Here is an 18,910-nt window from a genome sequence, read left to right on the forward strand (position 1 = left end):
AGATGCTAGAAAGGCAAAACACTAGAGGAAGAAAAAGAGGAAGGATAAAGTGAGGTCAGTCTGGCTTATCGCCCCCTGATCACAGCTCCACATGTGGAAAAACTGCAAAAAGGAAAACTGCAAAGAAACAGGAGAGTCAGAAAGCAACAAAACTATAACAATAAAATCTACAAGTCAAGATCAAGACAAAAAAAATATGATAGAAATACATAAAAGAGAAATAGAGAATTCTTGGGACAAGCAAACCCACAGGCATTCCAAAAACAGCTTTCTTTAATTTTGTTTCCACACTATTCAATAAATACAAAATACAAACCAGCTTCGTTTCCCACAATGACTGAAAATCGTATTCAAAACTACTAAATTCTTTATAGAAACAGAGACAACCAAAACAGAGGTGAAATGAGGCGCTTCTCCCAGAGAAACAGAAACGATCCCGACAGCTACAGGAGTGATACTGAGTGGAAATTTATTCTTACAACAAATGAAAGCTGCAGGCAGGCAGAAAAGACAGTGACACTTTTTCCAGGTTTTCACTGTTCTGGCGTCTGTACTGCTGGTTAGCCGTACTCTTTATCAAAATACAAAATAAAGAAATAAAAATAACTAAACACACACACACATATACCTGCACTCACACATTCACGTTGATTTAAGCAACACTTTGGTCACTGTGTCCAGTGACACCTGTAACTATGGCTTTACTTCAAAAAGAAGCTCTGTCTGTGAAGTAACAGCTCAGGCAGTCTTACTGACATTCAAATCCAGCTGGATTCCTGTCTTGTTGAACAGCTGTGATGGAGTCACAGCTTCACTATTTGTCCCATTGAGCTGTTTTGAGAAAATGAGCAACACAGAAAGCAGAAGGCAGCAGGTGATTAAAGTTTGGTTGGTCCTCCCCATAGTTTCAATCCTTCATTTAATAAGTCTTTTATTTTCGATTTATTACATTTATAGTCTCCATCCTCCTTATTACAATCTTAAAGCTGAAAGCAGGGTGGGTGTCAGGTGAGGGCTGAGTGGGCCCAGTGCGCAGCTATGGGAGTAGGTCCATGTGGGAGGAGGAGGAGGGTGAAGATGAAGGGTATGGGGTTGTTTTGGAGCGTGTGCATCCCAGTGAGTCAGTGTCTCCATGTTCTCCTTTTGTCTAACGTTTTCATCATCAGGTCCTCTTCCTCTATGTGATCTGTGGCAAGCAGAAAACTAATTTTAAAGTAACACTAGAGAATCTTTGGCTTCCCCTACAGTTCTGAGATGTAACACCCTGGGAATGTGCATAACAAAGGTCAATCCACTTCCAAAAAAAACCATAGTTTTAAGGTTCACAAACTTCTCTGCTGTTGCTTTAAGTACGGCTGTATGGTCTTCACGTTTTGCTTTGATACGAGCAGTAACTATATTTAAATCAACTTAAAGCCAGACACCTGGAAGCAAATGGCCACATATACAAAGGATTTCTTTGCTGAGGTGTACAGATATTACATTTTTATACTGCCTCAGGATACACAACAGACTGTATTCATATAATACTTGGTAAAAATATGCAGATTCTGTTTGTCAGGGTGTGTGGGAGTGTGTTTATTTCTCACCAGCACATTCGGGACAGCATGAGCCCTCTGAACGTGTGATGTTGGAGCAGGTCAGCAATGGACATTGTTTCCTCTGACACTTAGTCACACCGTGCTGCAGAGAATACCAGAAGAAAAACAGGGATTAGTACAAAACAGACTATGAAGTGTGAAATGAAAGCAGTTTTGTGGCTTTTTTCTTTAGTTAATCTCACATTTGTACATTTTGTAGATGACCAGCTTTAATGAATCTCTCCATTCATCACCGCAATCTCCTTTTGATCTTACACATGTTTACATTTTTATCCAAACAGGTGGGCCAATAGGGTAAAGGGGGTCTTGCCTAAGGAAACCTACTGGAGGTAATACCTTTAATGCAGGGGATTTGAACCCAGGTCTCCCACACAGAAGGTGGCAATCATACCACTCCACTACCTCGTCCTATGTACCAACTCATGATCATTCCGATCCACGTACTTGTTTTCTATTATGTACAAAGGCTTTATTTTGAACTTTAATTCCAGTAACTAGGATTTAGATATTTTCTTCTGGAACAAAAGTAGATCTCAAAAATCATTAATTTTGTTGACCTGTCCATGTTTTATGAGATAATTTCCAATTTGTTTGCTCCTTTTTGAGTGCGTTTTTGTGGGTCACGTTTCTTGCTTACATCACACCAGCAGTTGATACACTTCATCTCGCCAACCAGTGGCACCCTGGGATGCCAGCTGTCACTGTTCTGGTAAAAGTTCTTTCCAAATTTGCAGTGTCGTGGGCCGTCTGCTTGCATCATGTCTCTGTGCTCCACACCTGCAGCAGTCCTCTCCTCCTCGGGACACTCCTTACAGCAGTCTGAAGGACTTCGTCTCACCGGGTGACTGCAGGTCAACACAGGACACGTCACCTTCTCACAGTGAACCTCCCCTGTAGATCCCTGTGGATTGAATACACATTACCAGCAAATTAGCAACACGTCTTCATTTCCAGCTAAAAAAAAACTTAGTTGACGACTCTGGAAAGTAAATCCAGACACATCTGAGTTGGCTTATTGGCGTTGATTTACCTTACAAGTGCAGACAGCACACTTAATGTATCCAAAGGGAGGAACAAACGGGTGCCATGTGGTTCCTGGGGCATGCAACCTCTGGTCTCCTTCAAAGTAACAACCTGAGAGACAAAAAACAGGGCAGGACTGTCAGGTGGAGAACTCCCAAGTGACTCAGAGTTAATCTATTTGCACACATTCTATAAATGAAATGTAGTACAGGAGAACCATGCAGAGTGAAAACATACAATAAAAGATGAATAAAATATTACCCTCGGGGTGTTCATCTACTCTCTCTGACGCTTTCATGTCCTTGGGCTCAGTTCTCTCTTTACATGACGAAAACAAAAGCACAAAAACTCCATTAGTTTCCATCTTTCTGACAGCTGCACAGAATGCTTTAGGACGACACCCAAAGAATAAAATTGCCCTGAAACCTAACTTAGGTGAGTATATCTCCTGTGAGAACATTTCTACCATTTCTAACACCAAGTAATCTTTCTCACCATCACAGATCGGGCAGCACTTGTCTTCAGGCTGAATGGTTCTGGAGCAGGTCAACACTGGACAGATGACTGGATCACAGATCACAGTTCGCTTCTGCAGAACAGCAGGATGACAAGCAGTAGGTTTCATTTGGGATCATAGATGACACATCATATTCACTCTACATAACCATTCTAACTCTCTTTAAATGCTTCAAACACAACAGAGAAAAACATACGTCTTGTTCATAAACAATCAAAGACTCCTTTTCATTGCAGCATCTGTGTTTTTGTCATCCTCACCTGGCAGCTGCAGGAGAAACAATTGTCATAGTTGGGCGTCCAGTGGGAACCATGAGCATGGTGCCGATTCTCAAAAAAACAGGTATGGGGGTCTTTCTTCAGCTCCTCGGGGTCCTTCACAAAAAGGTCGTCAAACTCCTCCGCCTCCCCTCCGGCCCCAAACCTACAGGTGTTTGGAACATGGACCTGGAAAACAGATATGGGTGAATAGAAAAGAAAAGAAGGTGATCAATGGAGGTTGAGGGCATGAAATAACAGAAGAAGAGAGAGTGGAATGTGTTAAGATTGAAAGACGGGTGACAGCTAAGCAGAGAAAAAAGAATAAGGGCTAAAAGCTGCTTCTTAAGTGGACTAGTTAAGTTTTTGTAAATTAAGCTTTTCTGTCCTCCAGCCCCATATCAAAATGGCTGAATCTGACTGTAATGAAAGTATGTGTGTGTGTGTGTGTGTGTGTGTGTGTGTTAGATCACTTTTCTTCTTACCTTCTGGCAGTCTACAAGTCTACAACTAATCACACAATAAATTCACCTGCAATGTTTATGGACAACTGTGGTGGCTTTGTATATTTGTATCCAGGGGGTCACCACCCAATCATTCAGACACAGAAAGGAGCTCACCAACCGAGCGCTCCCCTTTTCTCTGTTAAATATGTGAATCAGAAACAACGAAAAGCCCAAAACAGCACACCTCAGACATTTTAAAAAAATCAGTTCAGTGTTCTACTACACCATTCAAGGCAGAAATCTTCTTTATCATAATCAGTGTCAAAATCATACTGATCAATCAATCAATCAGTATTAATCAGTACAAACAGTTTACCGAACTGCCCACACCCGAACCTTGTACCACAAAATTGGCATGCAGAAGTCCTAATGCATCATTTTCTTCATTCACCCCTCTCACTGAGAGCTGTGTATCTAAACTTCTCACATGTAGCCGTCCTACTATGTGCCCACTAGACCCTGTTCCCACTCATCTATTCCAATCCATTTCTCCTACTGTTACCAGCGTCTCTGCAGGTTTCAACAAGTCAAATTTAAGATTTATTCAAGACCATAATGAACACAATTTAAGACCCATTTCACAACCATACCGGCAAAAAAGTACAAAAGGCATGAAGGATTTTAGGATTTTTTTTACAGCTCTTTCACATTGGAATACAAAATGCTTAACCTAACTCAAAAGATCAGAAGCCTTTCTATTGTGAACTAATAGTTGTTCTACTGTTAACTTTGGAGATGAGCCAAAATCATTGAAAAATCAAAATAATTAAAAGCAAGACTGAAGTTTATGCATTTGTTTTAAATAAAAGTAACGTTAATACATTTTTAAGACCTTTCAAATTCGTATTTAAGACATTTTATGAAATTTTAAGATAATTTTAGACATTTTAAGGCCTTAAATTCAAATGATTGCATTTTAGACGTTTCAAGACTTTTTAATACCCCGAGGATTAAAAGTGGACACTCCACTGAAATGGCTCTGTTGCCTGTGACAGAAGCCTTAAAAGAAGCCAGAGCGACAGCTAAGTCCTCAGTACTTATCCTGCTCGACTTATCGGTTGCATTTGACACGTTCAACCATTGTATCCTTTTATCCATACTCTCTAGCATGGGCATCACAGGGAGCGCACACTCCTGGTTTGAATCGTACCTCAATAGTTGGTCATTCAAAGCATCCTGGATTGGTCACACTCCAGCAGCGCACCACTTTGCCACAGGGGTCCCCCAAGATTCAGTACTGGGACCTCTTCTCTTTGCCATATACATCACCTCACTGGGCCAGATCATCCGATCACATGGCTTCTCATACCAATGTTATGCTGACGATACCCAGCTCTATCTGTCATTCCCACCTGACGACCACACGGTCTCAGCACGAATCTCAGACTATCTCTCATATATCGAAATGGATGAAAACCCATCACCTCCGACTAAACCTCTCTAAAACTGAACTGCTTGTCTTCCCACCCAAATCAACCATGCACCACAGCATCTGCATCCAAACTGGATCCCTATCTCTTGCTCCATCAAAGGCAGCTAGAAAATTGGGTGTCATGATTGATGTCCAACTAACCTTTAAAGATCATGTTACCTCCGTTGTTCGATCATGCCACTTTGCATTGCTAAACATAAAAAAGATCAGACCATACCTAACTCAACACGCCATGCAGCTCCTGGTGCAGGCTATGGTCATCTCCCGCTTTGACTTCTGCAATGGTCTCCTAACCTGTGCTGTGAAAGCGCTGCAGATGGTCCAGAACGCGACGTGTTTGGTCTTTGATCAGCCGCTACTAGAACAGCGCTCTGTCTATCTTCAAGAAACTCTTGAAGAGCTGGGTCTTCAAGAGTTTCTTTAAGACCTAGCTCCTATCCTAGCACTTACCCTGTACTTCCCTACCCCCTCTACTGCACTTTCTCTTTCTGTACTTTCCTCTATGCCTGCACTCTATCTCTACACTGTCACCCCTGTCACATCTGACAGAGTCTGACAAGGGGTTTCTTTCTATGTAGCTTATTGTTAGCTTTGATGTTAGCTGTAATGTTATATCCTCATTTGTAAGTCACTTTGGATAAAAGCGTCTGCTAAATGCATAAACACAAACGTAATAAAAAACAAATATTTCAAGAAGCTAAACTTTGGTCCCCACTACACTGCTTCATGTAGTTTAGGAGATAATGATCTTTTACTAGAAAAATACTTGTGTGGATAAACTGATGTATGTTCTGTAGTTGTACAATGATGATGTCACAGTGTCTTCTGAGAATGGTGCTTCTCTCTCTTGTTACCTCTTCTTCTGTGTTCATGGGGGCTGTGAAGGGGGCGTGGAACCTCCTCTAAGCAACCACCTGTGTATGTGCACAGCTGTCATTCAGTCAAACCTCAGCTGTATTCCCAGCCAGCTTCTCCATTCTATCAGTATCAGAATCTCATGTCAACCAGTAGCTTTTTCCATAAACATTAAACTCCAGTTATTTTCTGACTTATTTTCCCTCCAGTTCTGAAGGTTTCCCTTGTCCTGCAAGCTTGGTCGTTTCTCAACTCATCAGTTGTGAAACTAAAGGAAACCAGCCTGTTTTATTTGTGGGACAAGACTGAGCCTTTCTAATCAATCACTAAAATACGCAAAGAAACAGAAATCAGTCGGACGATTGTAGATACTGTAAGTGTCTGTGGATTAACGTGCATGTAAAAGTTGCGACTCTGAGGCTTTTCTTTTACATACCCGTCCTCGTATTTCTCCTTGGGGATTCAGCTTGGTGCTAACTTGAATGAAGGCTGTTCCCTGGTCCAGGTGTTGCAGCAGTTCAACACCAGTGTCTTTTAAAACTCCTTGAGCCTGAGGACAGATGAAAAATGGTGTTTCAGTGTCTTTCTTTATCACAAGTTTTATGTGGGTCATTTGATTGTGTCTGCTTGTAAATAGATGTACCTGTGAGCCGTAGAAGCCTGTCAGCAGTCTCTTGTGTGTGGTGCTGGTGTCATCTAGCTCTCCGATCTCGGCCAGTCCATGTAAGTGGGCATTCACAGTCAGGTCGTCCGTCTTACTGAGGCCTGCAACTATTATTTCATAGTGCAGGTGGCATTGTTTGTCTACTGAGACCCAGGCATGTCCAGAAGCGCCAGTTCTTACTGGTGGGGACACAAAGTGGCCAGCAAGAGGGATGGGCAACTCTGTTGGGAGCAGAAAAAGATGAGCTCGATAAATGAAGGGGCGTGCATACAGTACCTTTTAAAGTTATTCAGAGTATAACACATGGGTCCATACCATGTCTGGGCAGGTCCAGGCCACTATAAGGCAGGGCCTTGATCTGCCCCCTAAGCTCCCCCTCCGGGTTGTGTATTGTGGCCACATTGATGAAGAGTTCATTCTGCAGCAGCATGTGGATGTGTCGAGCCTCCAGACGACTCCAGCTGCCCACTGCCCGCCCTGTTTCCTTGCTGAACTCCGGTGTTAAATCATAAAGGATAGAGCGCTTGTTTCGACGTCGTGGCTTCAGCTCAATTGCGAGGCCAACAACAGTGCTGGTGAGACCTGCAACCTGAACCTGGTGGAGGGAGAAGAAGGAGAAGGGGTCAATTCCCCCTGCACTAAAGTTGCAAATTGTTTACTTTGAATCATTCCATTGTGACTGATTACTAAATTGGTGTGTTAATGTCAGTAAAACAGAACCTTCGACAAATGACAGATTTTTATTGGGTGTCTAACGATTAGGAGTTCCTCACTGCATGTTTGTCGTAAGTTCTGGTTGAAAAGTGCACATGCATCATCAATGATTTTAATGGGTTGTTTCCTGGCTTGTTGTGTTTAACATGTTTATCATTCAGTTTAGTGAGGAGGAGGCCATTAAAAACATTTACAGAAACATTTTATAGTGGATCTCCTCCCTCTTAACCTGGCCAGGTGTGACTCAAAACACGTAAACTTGTCTCCATAGCAAAGCATAATAATAATATGGTCCTAATATAATAATGACTAAATATAACAATAAAGAATCAAATTTGCCTTGAAAGAGTGAACAGATCCTTACCTGATAGTCCAGTGTTCCGTTGTCATGGAGGTTAAAGACAGCAGATCCCACACCTCCTGTCTTTCCTGGGGTTAGTGCATCTCCGCTGGACATCACACTCTGAATGGCTGAGCCAGAAAAAAAGGATTGGCATCAGAAACAGATTCCTGATCACTCTACTTAAAGTATCAATTCTCCACACGGACCTCCCCTCCATCAAACCATAGTGCAACCTGACTGCAGGCAAGAGGAGGCAGTGATTATGTCGTGTTAAAAAGTTCTTGTTGGCTTAGAGAGGGAAAGGTGGCATGATATGTTCCCTTACATTCCACAGCTACACACATCTTTGTCATGTAGCTCCAAGAGTCATCAAGGGGGCAGATTCAGTGTAATCACCATCAGACTGCGTTTCTGATCAAGCTATTGTGTGTGAAACCAGAAAGTACATTTTGCTGCAAACCCACACATGCGCATAAAAAACACTCCAACTGAGGTTAAGAATTCAGAATGAGGTAACCGTTGCTGCAGGTTTGAAAAGACTGAGCTGAGGGAACAGGGGGGAACAAGTGGCAGAGGAGGAGGAGAAAAGTGCAGAGAAAATTTTGAAAATGGCACACAGACAGATGACAAATAACACCGAAACTGGAGCTGAAGGTAAAGAAAGTGCGACAGAGAGAGAGAAAAGTGTGTCGGGCCTGAATTCTTCATACATTACGTCAAGCTGTTAATCATAGCACTATAACACCAGCACGGAGTGTCGGGTTCAGCACACTCTCACCTTGGCAACACCAGTGTGTATATGAGCTGGTGTCTGTGTAAACATTTTACAAGCAAGCATCTTTGTGTGTATCTGTGATGGTATATGTGTGCGACAAGTGTTTCATGGTACTGGACACAAAGAGCATGTTCATATACGTGTCCCATGGTAAGACTGTGTGTGCATTCTTTAACGCTTTCAGACAACTGGGCTGTCCACATCATTTCTAAAACCTCCATCTGTGTCACACACGCATGCATGCAAAGTCTCGATGGGCCACCAAGTCAAACATAAGGTATGAAGGCTTTTCCCCAAGCGATAATACTTGAAAGAATGGAGACAGAAAGAAAGAGCATTCATAGAGGACAATGACAAAAGTAGCCACAGCAGAAACAACTGTGAGACAGACCACAATGTTAACAGCCTCAGTTGTTGTGTCTACACCAGCTCGCATGAGGAAGAAAATCAGTCAGAGACACGTACTGTCACAAGATTTTCTGCCAGTGATGAAGCCGGAGATTTCTCTCTGATGGTGACCTTCGGTTGCCACAGCAATCTCTAGCTGACCACGAGACAACCAGAACAGTTCTCGGCCATTCAGGTCTGTCAGCACCTCAGCAAAGTCTGGATCCTGCACACATTGAGATAGTTAGCACAAAGAAAAAATATCACTTTTGAGTCAACGAGCAGATAAATGTGAAACCACATTCTACTGTACACAAATGGCAGAAATGTCACATCATCATGTCAGAGCATGTTGACATGATGTTGATGCAACACTGACATGTTACCAAAGTAACCCCCTCAAACTTATTTCAGTGAGAGATGGGCTGGTGATTTGTTTCGAACTCCAACTTGTTTTAGTTTCCTCTAAACAAAGAAAAAACCGACAGCGTAGCAATAAAAGCTGCTCAAGAGTAAATAAACACAACAGTCACAAAGGCATGACAAAGTAAGAACCCATTAGGACACAAACAGTTTTGTCACACAGGAACACATGACCCTTTCATCACCCCACTCACAGGCCCACACTTGGACATGAAGCAAAAATATGGGCTGCATTGCCTTAACAGGTTTCATACTGGAAGAGGTTTCATTTCAGGCAGACAGTCTGGACTCCAAAAATATGTTGAGAAATGTTGGATTAATAGGACAGATGTATGAGAGTGTCAAAGAAATGTTACTTTTATGATCCTGAGGACTCAGTTCAATATAAATATACATGAGGCATAAATCCACCAAGCAGACAGCCAAAACAGCTTGGGAACAGGGGCTGGAAACAGGGTTGGAAACAGGGAGGGGGTTACTTTTTGAGGATAAATGGACAGAATCATGGGGGGGTATGGTGCAGAGGGATATACTGTGGTGTTGTGTGAATCAGGCAGAACAGTAACACCAAGAGGACTATCAGGCTATTCAGTGTTAAACAGCACAAAAATAAAGGCAACAAACAATTGTGCTATGCTGTTTATATTCTTCTAATACTTAATCCTACCAGAAATATTCAGCATCTAACTCGGGGACAGTTTAAAGGCTCATGAGCCAGCCTCTGAGCTCAAACCTTCCACATTTTTTATGGACGGTCTCTCCAACCACTCAGCTCGACAGCGGCTCTTCATGCAGTTTCTGGCAGAATTAAAAACAGACCCACCTTTCATCACCACCCCTTCATCTCAGGCCACAGAACACTAACCACTGACATGTGTAAGGAGTGTGTAAGCACCGAGGAGTGCATCCTCTTTACCCCCCTCCACTCTTCCTCTGTGCCTCATCCCTTGCTCACATCTGTCTCCTGCCAAGGCTCCACTTGCACACTTTCTCTTGTCTTTTCTGTCCCTCTCCATCACTCTTGTCATGTATCAGATGGTTAGCTGTAATCAGAGCAGCGGTGACATCGCTCGGATGTGGTGACAAAACCACATCCATTTCCAAGACAAGGAGATGGAAGAGGGGATGGAGTGTGACTGTCACTGTGTCATGTTTCCAACCAAAAACTGCCTCTTCAGTCTGTGCCAGACAACAGCCTGTTAACATATTTTCACTTTCAAAGCTCATTTCTGACCAAACTGTAGATAATGACTACTCACATGAGAGGTGATGTTGGCTCGGATCTCTCTCAGGACATGATGGCGGTACACCAGTTGGACTCGAATAGGCACCAAAAGGGGTTCTGAGGAGAGACAAGACTGTTTACTCTGTGTCCCCGATACCATTCAGTCAATTCAGAGGTTAACCGACTTGAAAAAAGATATTTGTGGGAAATGATCCGCAGAAGTTTTATTGTTTCCTTCATGATTAACAGAGTGAACTTAAAGCATTATATGATCACTGTATTCACTCTCACTGCTACCTCAGCCCACTGCATTCTTCTCTCCTCTCACCTTTATCTTTGTGTTTGATGAGACCTTGCAGGATCAGGATGAAGTGCAGGTTGTTCTCTGTGTCACTCAATGTCAACATAGCAATGCCTCCCATGCCTGAGTTCTCCTCCTCTGACGTCAGCAGTGAACTGAATGTTTCTGTACATAACAGACATAGACATTAGTAAATAGTGTCTGGATAGTGTTAAAAGACACCGAACAAACCCTAAACAATTAAGCCATACAAATACATCTGTTACAAAAGTCTTAAAAGATTATAGGTGAACATATACAGAGCCACTTCTTTGAAAAAAACAACACACAGCTGCTCAGCATGCTCACCAGCAAACAGCGCTCTGTGTTTGATGATCTTTCCCTCCACTTCTTCTCGTCTGCTTGTAGACGTGATCATGCTGATGCGCATTTGCTCAGATTGCAGCTGTCGCAACAGAGGTTTCGCCACATTCTTCCAGACTCCACAGATCTGCAAACACAGGCAGGTAAGGTGCAACTGGGCATGACTATTAAACCTAAAAGTGTTGTCATTTCTCTGCTACTCAAAACATATTTAGAGAGCCATCACATTCATGTCTGCTTAATGCATCGAATTATGTGATTGTGCTCTCAAATCTTGGCTGTGAAGCTTAGACATAAAACCACAAGTTCTCTCTCAGAGTGGAGGGAAGAAATGTGGCAGTATGCCGACACCTCATAACTCAAGAGTTCAGGGGTAATCTGCATTTTAATTAGCAATACTCTCTGTCCCCCTGCTAGGCAGTGATGTAATATGTGAAAAATTCTTTCTCTCTCCAAACGTTCTGCTTCAGCAAACCCCTACTCCTTACTTTTGTGCACCAGATTGTTTCCTATGAGGCCGTCTGCTGCCTGTTGCTGTCATTTATTAAAAAAAAAAAAACAGGCCAATTTCTGGGACCTGTAGTAAAGGGGCTCCTGCCTCACTGAACTGAGCGCTCAGGTCTGAAATGGAATGTGGAGATGTGTATATTTTGGCTGGAAATGATGTGTAGTGATATAATCAGACCTGAGGGAGTAGGTGGACACGCATGTATGGTTACTACTCTTACACCAACATATCCCTTTACTGATTTATCAAGATAAAATTGGCCTGAATTCTGATGTTAGTTTTTGGTGTGAGCGAGCAAGTGACTGCATGTTGATAATCAGCCTGAGTTTGTGATGTTTAGAAAGAGCCAGTGAAGCGGACAGGAAGTGTCACTGTGTATATATGTGTGTGTGTTTACGGTTTATTTTTGCAAAGCGAGTTATGAGAAAAGAAGTCAATGTTTGAACACAACGTCCTGGGGATGAGAGCATTCATCGTGACCACACTTCGTTTCTCTCCCTTTCAGGAAACAGACACACATCCACATGTGACCAATACAATACTGATGGAAGCCAGAGGAGATGCTTTTCTGTTCTTGTAATGTCTTACCGTGTCTGACTGTCCCTTTGGGACTTTATATTCAAAAGCTGTGGTTCCATCTGAGTCCAGGAAGACTATTTTACTGGGGCGGCCCATTCTAGAAAGTAAGGGTGAGATATCAGGGAGATGCAGGCAAGACAGGGACAAAAAGTGAATTATATGGAAATGATACAAAGCTTTATATTCAGTGCTAATCTTTTATCTAGCCTTCTCTTCCATAACGCTGACTGCCACAGCAAAAAGCTATGGTTTAAACAACTGGAATGTCTCTAAAGACTAAATCTACAAAAAAACAAAAGAGGGATTTTTCACTGCGACACGCATTACGTTTTACCTCTGGTATGTGATGGAGAAGGCCAAGCTGGTTCTGGTCAGAGTACAGCGAACTCTGGCAATTCCACTTGAGCTGGGTAGCCACGAGTCTGTCACTCCTGTCAGCAACGCTACGAAGTCTGCAGAGGCAGAGAAAAAGGCCAAGTGAATTTCATTACCTTGTACGTAGATGTGGCCTGAAGGAGAGTCCTGAAAACTGAATTCTTGGGATGATTTTTAGAGATGATAAAGTGTGGGTGTTTTCCGTTGTGCTTGTTCAAGCACCACATTATTTGCTCAACACCTACCGGTGCGGCTCTCCCCTGGGCTCGTGTCCTCAGAGCTCAGGTAGGATCTGTCGTTGTAAGATTTGTGGAGGTCATCCTCTTTGCCCTTCTCATGGAAATACTCAAAGCTGTCCAGCAAAGAGTCTGCCTGTTTTTTGTCATCCATACCTACAGAAAGAAAGAAAACACAAAAACAGCTTTCATATGTTGCTATATCTGATGAATGTCTGTCCGAGCCTTTATCATTACTGCTATAAAAATGTGAGGTTTGACAACATGGCTACAGTAACATTTAGCTTTCTCAATGTACCGAGTTGCTCTGATCATGTAAAAATATTCATCGACTTTATAATTACTTTCTTGAGAAAAGCTTGAATCAATGAATCAATGTCATTATGGTGTTGAAAAGGCTTTTTGTGTAACAGAGCTAAAACAAGACACAACAAGACTGTCTGGAAGTTTCAATCCAACTTATTTCTCTGTTGGTCATGAAGAACTACCCAGCACTGAGGGCTGAAGGAGAACTGGAAGCAACACCGGCGTATAATTTAAACAATGACTCTGTGTTCCACACAAACTGCTGCGCATCCTGATGTCATGTGTAGGCCTCACGGCTCCACACATACACACAGCGGCACATGAAAAGTTTTGGCAAATCACAGCCCTCTTGATATATTCTGGAGAAAGAAAACCACACACTGCCTCTTAGTCACCCAAACCTTATTCACGGCTATTTTCTGAGGTGCTCCATTGGACTGTCTGCTTTCTCTCTTTGTGTGTTATTCCCATGCGCACACACCCACGCACACACACCTCATCATTCCTCCCCCTGTCCATTGCTCCACTGGGCATGCTTAAAGACTTCTGGGTAGTGTCATTCTCACTTCTTCCTACTTAACTTAAGCAATACTGTATCCTCAGGTGCACTAAGTTATGACACAAACACACACATAAATACACAAACACACATCATTTTCCATCAGTTACACAAACATACCAGGTGCAATGGTGCCAAAGCTAAAGCAAACACACTCAACCTTTTCCTTAAAACCTAACCACAACACATGCATGTACACACACACATACATACGCTCACACGCAGACACACACAGCAAAACGTTGTCCCTGCTGTGCTTTACCTTTACTTTCCATTCCATTACCAGAGACACAGCACAGAAAAAACACCCAATCTGCTGAATAACAGAGCAGGATTAGGACCCACCCTGTGTGTGTGTGTGTGTGTGTGTGTGTGCAGCAGTGTGTAGGTAAGGTAGGTGGCTCTGTGTAAGTGGAGCTTAACACATGGGTGGTACTTTCACTTGAGGTCTAGTTTAGAAAATGTGCGTCTAATGCAGCTGAGTGGAAAATCAATTAACTTGCTGGTTGTGTCAAACAGCTGTTCTGAAGGATAACTGACTGACCTTGAGAAGAGAAAAACTAAAGGACTGAGAGTGCAACAGGCTCTAGATAGAAGAAGAAGAAGAAGAAGAAGAAGAGGAAAAATAGAGGTATGAATCAGAGCGAAAACAGAAATAATGGAGAGCAGGTCATTTCTGGTGCAGAGGAGCACAACAGAGAGCGAATAAAGAAACCCTCGCTGAGATTGCTTGTTTTGTTTGGTTTTGTTCCCATTTATCTATGATGTAGTTAGAACAGCTAAAACCTGGATGGTCTGTGATCTGAAGGAGGTGAGTCTCTGTCAGTGGATGATTACCTTTTGGACAGGTTTTACAGCAATGCCCTGGAAGCAAGATGGGGTCTTGACAGTCTGGGTCCGGACAGTCCTGCTTGATGTTCTTGCAGTTCACCTTCCCAAACACCTTCCCACGACGGCTCTTTTGCTGTCAGAGAAACAGACAACAGTCAACTGATTGTTTCGACCTGCTCATCCATTGACACAGAGTATAGTATAAAAGTATTGAGATGAAACTCACAGGCTCACAGAAGCACTGGACACAGTGCATGACACCGAAGGGCTCTCCCAGATCTGGGTGCCACATGTCTTCCAGAGAGTAAAATCGACCTCCAAATGAGCATCCTGTAACACAAACATTGCTGCTATCAAGTTCAAACGTCAAGTAATTCTTTGCTTCTTTGAAAACCACACTCCATCTTGATTAGGAAATTAGTAAAAATACATTAGCATATATAAGCTTTGTAACTTCATGCAGCAGTTATTTATGTAAAGATAGTAAAGTTGGCGCATTTGATACGAGCTGGATTGTGGTTCCTGATATTTTAGACAAAGACAAAGTGCAAGTTTAGGTCTTGTATTAAATAGACGTATCAGTCTATACCCCCATAACGACAAACTACACAAACTAGACAGATTTTTCTGACATAAAATCAAATAATAGTTGCATAGATCTGTGCCCAGACATGTCAGAGTTGATAGAAACTCCCTGAATGCCTTGTGAGTTTTGGTATTCAGCCTTGAATCTAAATGATTCAAGACCAGGCATAGCAGAGGCATGAATTTTTTTTCAAAGAGATGATTGAGCAAAGATTTTGTAAGTAATTTAAAAATCAAAACTTTCGAAAAGTAAACAAAAGGATTTCCTACATACTAGCAAGTGTATGTGAATCCCAAAAGAACTGACACTGATTACAGTGCTGATGTTGCGTTTACACCCGCATCAGATGAATCACGTACAGCCGAGAAGGATTCTGAAAAGCAGTTTTACGGAACGTAAAGACTCAAAATTCCCTCAATACTTACCCAAAGCGGTCGTGAACACTCTAAAAGACTCAAAGCTGAAAGTCACCCTGTCAAAGTTGGTGTTTCACTTTAATTCACCAGTATGTTAAATAGTCATAGCTATAAAACACAACCCTGTCCTAATGTGTAGGTTTGGGGCTGAAGTGATGTTACAGCAGGGGAAAGCAGCACTTATAGGTATTATTGTTGTACTACAAGCATAATTGAGTGTTGCTCACACTGAGACCCTACAGCAGTATTACAGTTATTTCTGTTTAGGAGTACTGCCTATAAGCATTGTGTGCGTGTGTGTGGCATACAAACAACCTTGACACGGTGTAATGGCTCTCCTTGCTCACTGCTACCAACCTGGTTCACATTATTCTTTCATTACAGAGACTTCACACTTTAAAAAGCCCCGTTGGGTTAAAAAGAGCCAAACTTCTTGCTTTGCCTGCCACTCTCTGCTCAAATAAATCATCTCCCAGGAGCCAACGCTTGTAATGGAAAGTCGATTGATTACAGTTTCCAGCACTGAATTACATGGTAGAAGACGGTGGTTAACATGGAGTTGCCACTCCTCTGAACTCTTACCTTATAAAAACCGCAGTGAGCTCTGTATGTAGGGGCTTTCACACATGAATCAAAAGGCATTCACTGCGGTTATGACTCAGGGGTTTGGGCCGAAACACGAAGCAACTGGTACTGAGGAATATTAGCAGGGAACTAACGGAGACAGGCTCCGTGTGGGAGACGTTATCACTACTTTTTATGTTAACTTGAATACTTTGGCAAGCTTTGCTGCTTCACCTTGGCGCGTGCGGCTCCCAGGCAGAGATAAGCTCTGCTCAAAGCTGGCCCTCAAGAGGCGCAAGTACTGCACGTAAAAACCTGATGACTGTAATAACTCACACGTTTGCAGAAAAACGTAGTTCATTGGTCGACTGAAAACAATAGCAACAGCAATGTACTCAATGTAACAAGGCGAAACTTGAATAAAAAAAGCATATACGTCAAGAAAATGTGGAGGTTTTCATATCTTCATGCGACTGGATACTCGCGACTGCCCCCTTCAGTCAGATAAACTGTAACTATAACAATGCATTGCTAAATTCTTTTAAGGTTCTAAATATATGGCAAGTGTCTTGTTGTGCCGAATAAGATTATTTTTCTCTTTTTTGTCCACAGCAAGGTGTAGCCAGTTCACAGTTGAAAGAGTTGAACATAGCCATTCAATGTCATGAACAGAGTTGTGCTGTCTCCTCTCTCTGCGACGCTGTAGCCTAATACCACACATTTTAACCACAGGAAGCTAACCCCACTGGACGTGTTGGTGTGTTACCTGATAGACCCTTGGAGGGGAGCGGTTCTCTCTCGGACTGGATGGGCAGAGCAGGAGACTTGAGCCTCGAAGCTGCTCCAGTGCGAAGCCACCACGCGCAACTCAGTACGCATAAAAAGGAGCGGAGCGCGCGGGGAACCAGCATCACAAATCTCCACAAAATAGTTCCCCCAAAACACCAAGTGCTTGTATTTTATGAGGCAACTTAACACAACTAATGACACACTCTGATAAACGATGCCAGTTCCTTCGTCACAGCCCGCTCTTCGTTGTCATTAGGTCGAAAGTACCCTGTTAAAATGATCCCAGTATCAGTCAGACAGAGGTTTTCCGCAGGCGGGACCTAACCAACTGTACAGCGAGTATTTCCCCAAAATCAGCAGCCTCCTCAGAGCCGTCCCTCTCGGTTTTATAGCCGGCTTCGCTGACAGCTTAAAGCAGCCACTGACTGGGAGGAGGGGAGAGGAAGATGAAGGATGGGATGGGTGGGGGTGGGTGATGGAAAGGGAAATCGACGCCTCAATCAATTCTCTAAAGCTTAACATATGGAAACGAGTCGGAGATTTTTCTATCGAATCTTTCATCATGCACTGTTTATATGAAGTTCCAGAGACAGAAGAGATGTGTTTTTCATTAATATCATGATGTCCACAATCAATTTATGATTTAAAAAAAGCTTTATTATATGGAGACTTAATTAGATCCAGGGTTTGGTTTCCTGGTAAGCTGATTCTCTCTGCCCGCTTCTCTCGCTGTGGTACTCTCTGTTGATTGGTACTGATCGTGGGGATGTTGATTGGCACCAAATGCTCCCGATTGTTTGTGATTTGCTCTCCTCGTAAGTTTATGGGTATTTGCTCCGATTTTCAAACTCTGTAGGAATAGAAGCTTAAAAAACTGAACAGTATGTTGAGAAGCCCACTTAAAGTCATCTGACACCCACACAGAGCAGAGCAACATGAGCGCTCCTGTGGAGAGAGAGAGTGAATCTCCAGATCATGTACAGTAAGGAATGTGTGTCTGCTGCTGTGGCTGGTTTTATTTTTTCAAGTGTGTTTGGAGCTGAGACCTAAGTGACTTAACAGAAACAAATGAAAATAGTTGGAATTTCTCCTGGTTCTCTGCTCCCCTTTAGACCTTGCACTCAAGCCTACCTGGATAAGTCTATTTAAATCTTATTTGTTGTGATTTTGTTCAATGTGGAGGCCCTCTTGCATGCGTGCAGGTGCCAGAAGTTAATTAACTTCGACGGTTGAAAGTTCACTGCTGCCAATGTGATGCTTCACAACATAAACAGCAAGAGACATTTATTAGATCCGGGAAATGTTCCCATCAAACAAAAACCGAGTGGATGAGTAACAGTCCAGCTCCTCACAATGGTCCCTTGGCAGGGCAGTACAAAAGGTTTAAGTTTACATTACTATGGTACTGCTCATGTGTGATTTATATCCTGTTCACTAATGATGGGGCTTTTTATATGCCTGAGATGTTTGGCATAAAGGATTGATTCTGGATTTTGTAGACTAATAATAACTTGTAATGTTTCTGGGCCTATTTGCCAATTTCACTGCACACAGCCAGCTGTGTTACTGTCTCGATTCCAAGGAGACATCTCAACATTAAGACCACCGACAAAACGTGTCGGCACCCAAATAAAATTGGCTTTGTGACAGAGGCGCAGGTAAAGGTGAGAGCGCAAGGTGTTACTTTCATGTATGAGTTCTATTATGTTGCCTGTGGGAGCCACTTCCATTCTGGTGTGAGGATTCGCGCGCCCCCACCCACCGCCACCTCCCAG

The 18,910-nt window shown here is 42.7% G+C and overlaps 1 protein-coding gene across 1 annotated transcript; it reads right to left on the reverse strand.

Moving 5' to 3' along the window:
- Positions 1 to 255: 255 nt before the first annotated feature.
- Positions 256 to 17,503, reverse strand: chrd (chordin). The gene is made up of 21 exons (XM_072393022.1): positions 17,113 to 17,503; positions 15,007 to 15,110; positions 14,787 to 14,913; positions 13,094 to 13,240; positions 12,808 to 12,925; positions 12,483 to 12,570; positions 11,372 to 11,513; positions 11,051 to 11,188; positions 10,757 to 10,839; positions 9,153 to 9,300; positions 7,934 to 8,040; positions 7,171 to 7,450; positions 6,835 to 7,076; positions 6,628 to 6,741; positions 3,402 to 3,587; positions 3,120 to 3,213; positions 2,886 to 2,942; positions 2,632 to 2,735; positions 2,239 to 2,502; positions 1,590 to 1,683; positions 256 to 1,186 (listed from the first exon to the last, which is right to left on the reverse strand). Exons 1-21 carry the CDS (start codon positions 17,255 to 17,257, stop codon positions 1,122 to 1,124), a joined length of 2,847 nt encoding a protein of 948 aa, XP_072249123.1. The 5' UTR covers positions 17,258 to 17,503; the 3' UTR covers positions 256 to 1,121.
- Positions 17,504 to 18,910: the final 1,407 nt, after the last annotated feature.

The sequence above is a fragment of the Leuresthes tenuis genome, unplaced genomic scaffold (assembly GCF_036924035.1).
Source record: "Leuresthes tenuis unplaced genomic scaffold, fLeuTen1.0.hap1 SCAF_9, whole genome shotgun sequence".
Classification (NCBI taxonomy): Eukaryota; Metazoa; Chordata; class Actinopteri; order Atheriniformes; family Atherinopsidae; genus Leuresthes; species Leuresthes tenuis.